At 37.5% G+C, this 2,636-nt stretch overlaps 1 protein-coding gene across 1 annotated transcript; it reads right to left on the bottom strand.

Annotated features, from left to right (window-relative positions):
* Positions 1–830: 830 nt before the first annotated feature.
* On the bottom strand, positions 831–2,347 carry LOC116853120. Its single transcript, XM_032833998.1, has 4 exons — positions 2,151–2,347; positions 1,645–1,819; positions 1,371–1,570; positions 831–1,291 (listed from the first exon to the last, which is right to left on the bottom strand). The coding sequence occupies exons 1-4, from the start codon at positions 2,323–2,325 to the stop codon at positions 831–833; spliced, it is 1,011 nt and encodes a 336-aa protein (XP_032689889.1). The 5' UTR covers positions 2,326–2,347.
* Positions 2,348–2,636: the final 289 nt, after the last annotated feature.

The following is a 2,636-nucleotide window of genomic DNA, read 5'->3' as shown; positions in this document are numbered from 1 at the left end:
ACGGTGTCCAATTGAACGGTGTCCAAGTGAACTGTGTCCAAATGAACGGTGTCCAAGTGAACAGTGTCTAAATGAACGGTGTCCAAGTGAACAGTGCGCACCCTTCTGTGTCCATGTGAACAGACAAGCAATTCCACGGTGTCCAAGTGAACAGTGTACAAATGAACAGCACGCATCGTTCTGTGTCCAAGTGAACAGTGGGCAACTGAACGGTGTCCAAGTGAACGGTGTCCAAGTGAACGGTATCCAAATGAACGGTGTCCAAGTGAACGGTGTCCAAGTGAACAGTGAGCATCCTTCTGTGTCCAAGTGAACTGTGGGCACTTGAACGGTGTCCAACTGAACTGTGTCCAAGTAAACGGTGTCCAACTGAACGGTGTCCAAATGAACGGTGTGTAACTGAACGACGTACATTTTCTTTCGTGTCCAAACGCATCGTGTCCAATTGAATTGTGTGTCAAATGCCGTGTCCATTTGCAACGTGTCCATTTGCAACGTGTCCAATTGTACTGTGTCCAAGTGCACCGCTCCCAACATTTACATTTAACGTAATGTATTTTCTTATTTTAAAATAAGTAATATGTTTATAGTATTTTATTTTAATACATAGTTTGTTCAAAGTTCAACAAACAACTATTTTCACGTTATTCTTTATAGTAATAATAAAAAATATCTTATACATATATATATAAACAAAAAATATTTCTTTCCATTTTTTAATAAAATTATCATATTAATTATAATTATTCGTAATACAATCACAGTATATATATATTTAAAACTTATTAGTAAAAATCACAGGTTATCTCAATCACTTATTTGCTTAATGCTTAATTCGATACACTTTTGTTCTTACTGAAATCATTTATATATTGTAATATACCTATGAGACATTCAAGTTGAACATTCTTAGGTACTACTCCTAGTGCAAATCCTATGGCACTCAGCATGGGCTTAATATCAGAAAATGCATCACTGACTATTGCTGGCGGAACATTTGGTGGTGGAACCGTTATTGCTTTACCAATCTTTGCTGCAAGGTCTGTCAATCCTTTACTCTGTTCGGTTAAAGTCTTATTGATAGTATCTACTTCTTGCCGTTTTTTGTTCGCAAATGAATCGAGTGTGGGCACTTTGCGCTTAGTATTAATGCTGGATATAGCTTTCTGCGCCTGTACAACTGTATTATTACTTCCAAAGTCTGATCTAACTGAAGGTGATGTTGAAGGAGATGATGTAGGAAGTGGCAAAAAGGAGTTTTCAGATGTATCTGTGAAACTCTTGTCAGTACCTAAAAATGCAACAGACGAATACTTCAGATTATGTTACAACAAACTGTGGACATGCAATAAGTCTTTTAATCTCCTTACCTATAAGATTTGTTAATGAATCTGAATTCCAACTGGACATGTCTGAGCTTGCTGCAGCAGACTGAGAAGAGAAAGGATAAATCGTGTGCACTATCATATGACCATCAGAAGGAGCAGATGTAAACGGTAATGAGGTAGTTGTACGACATACTGATGCTTCACTATTTACAACAACTTTGGACTTGCAGTTGGATGAGGTACTGCAAGTATATTATAATCATTAATTATGTCAATGATACTTGTTATGCAAAACTTCTCAGACTACAACACTTACTTTCTAGGTTTGATAATATCCTCCAAGAATATGAGGTCCTTGTATAATGGCCACATTGATTTGTATGTAAACTGGTCTGCTCCAGCTCCAGATCTTGGCATGGACTGCACCATTTTTCTCCGCTCTTTCCCAAAGCGCTGTCTCAGAACATAAAATCTCTTCTCGGCAGCAGGACCTGACAAATATATTAAATTTCATTGCAGTAAAATGCAAATTATCAGGTGTTATATTATCTTTTTATAGTATACCAAAGTTACAACGTAACCTACATCTTGCCTAACATATCCTTTATTGATATGACACCTCATTCATTGTCTATATTATGGTTGCTTTCCAACAAGAGACACAAGTCGACACAAGTATCATCCTATTTTTGTTCTCACTAAATGTGACACAAAAATAGAATGATGTTTGTGTCGACTTGTGTCTCTTATTGGAAAGCAACCTATAACAACAAATCGCTATAAAACCATATTAACATTTCCAAGTAACAAAAATAAACTTACCTTCTATTGGATTAGTTAGGCTCGCGCCAACCTGCTTCCATGCTTCGGTTTTTACGTCTCCATTGGCATACAACTTTTCAGTCTTGTCGTATAAAAACCGATTTGCTCGAACCACAGCAATTAGCTCTCGATCAATGCTAATATCTTCTTCAAAAAAGAGCTCTGTGTCCGACATATTTGTAGGTTAGAACATATAATTGCACTAACTTAATTTCTCTCTCTCTCTCTCTCTCTCTCTCTCTCTCTCTCTCTCTCTCTCTCTCTCTCTCTCTCTTTTCTTGATTGCAGACTTGTCATAGTGGCTCTTTCCCCATCTGACTGCACTAGCTAGCTAGCTTATATCGCGCGCGCTTTCGTGACGTAATGATGAGTTTTCATCGATTGAGAGTAAAGAAGTAGAGAGTAAAGAAGTAGGAAATGGAATTCAATCATTTCGCTTACAGCCTTACTCTACACCCTAATACACCAGAAATACCAGCTTACTCT

Source organism: Odontomachus brunneus, unplaced genomic scaffold (assembly GCF_010583005.1).
Source record: "Odontomachus brunneus isolate Ranch 3 - 2012 unplaced genomic scaffold, Obru_v1 Obru_scaffold_278, whole genome shotgun sequence".
NCBI lineage: Eukaryota > Metazoa > Arthropoda > Insecta > Hymenoptera > Formicidae > Odontomachus > Odontomachus brunneus.
The sequence above is the reverse complement of the archived record's forward strand: the minus strand, read 5'-3'. Positions and strand labels throughout refer to the sequence as shown.

What these genes read in the sequence shown, in the direction of transcription:
- LOC116853120 (XM_032833998.1), bottom strand. Translation starts at nt 2,325, where the DNA reads ATGTCGGACACAGAGCTCTTTTTTGAAGAAGATATTAGCATTGATCGA. An exon ending in CCTAACTAATCCAATAGAAG is followed by an intron (nt 1,820 to 2,150) that starts GTAAGTTTATTT and finishes TATATTTGTCAG; the next exon opens with GTCCTGCTGCCGAGAAGAGA. An exon ending in TTCATTAACAAATCTTATAG is followed by an intron (nt 1,292 to 1,370) that starts GTAAGGAGATTA and finishes TTGCATTTTTAG; the next exon opens with GTACTGACAAGAGTTTCACA.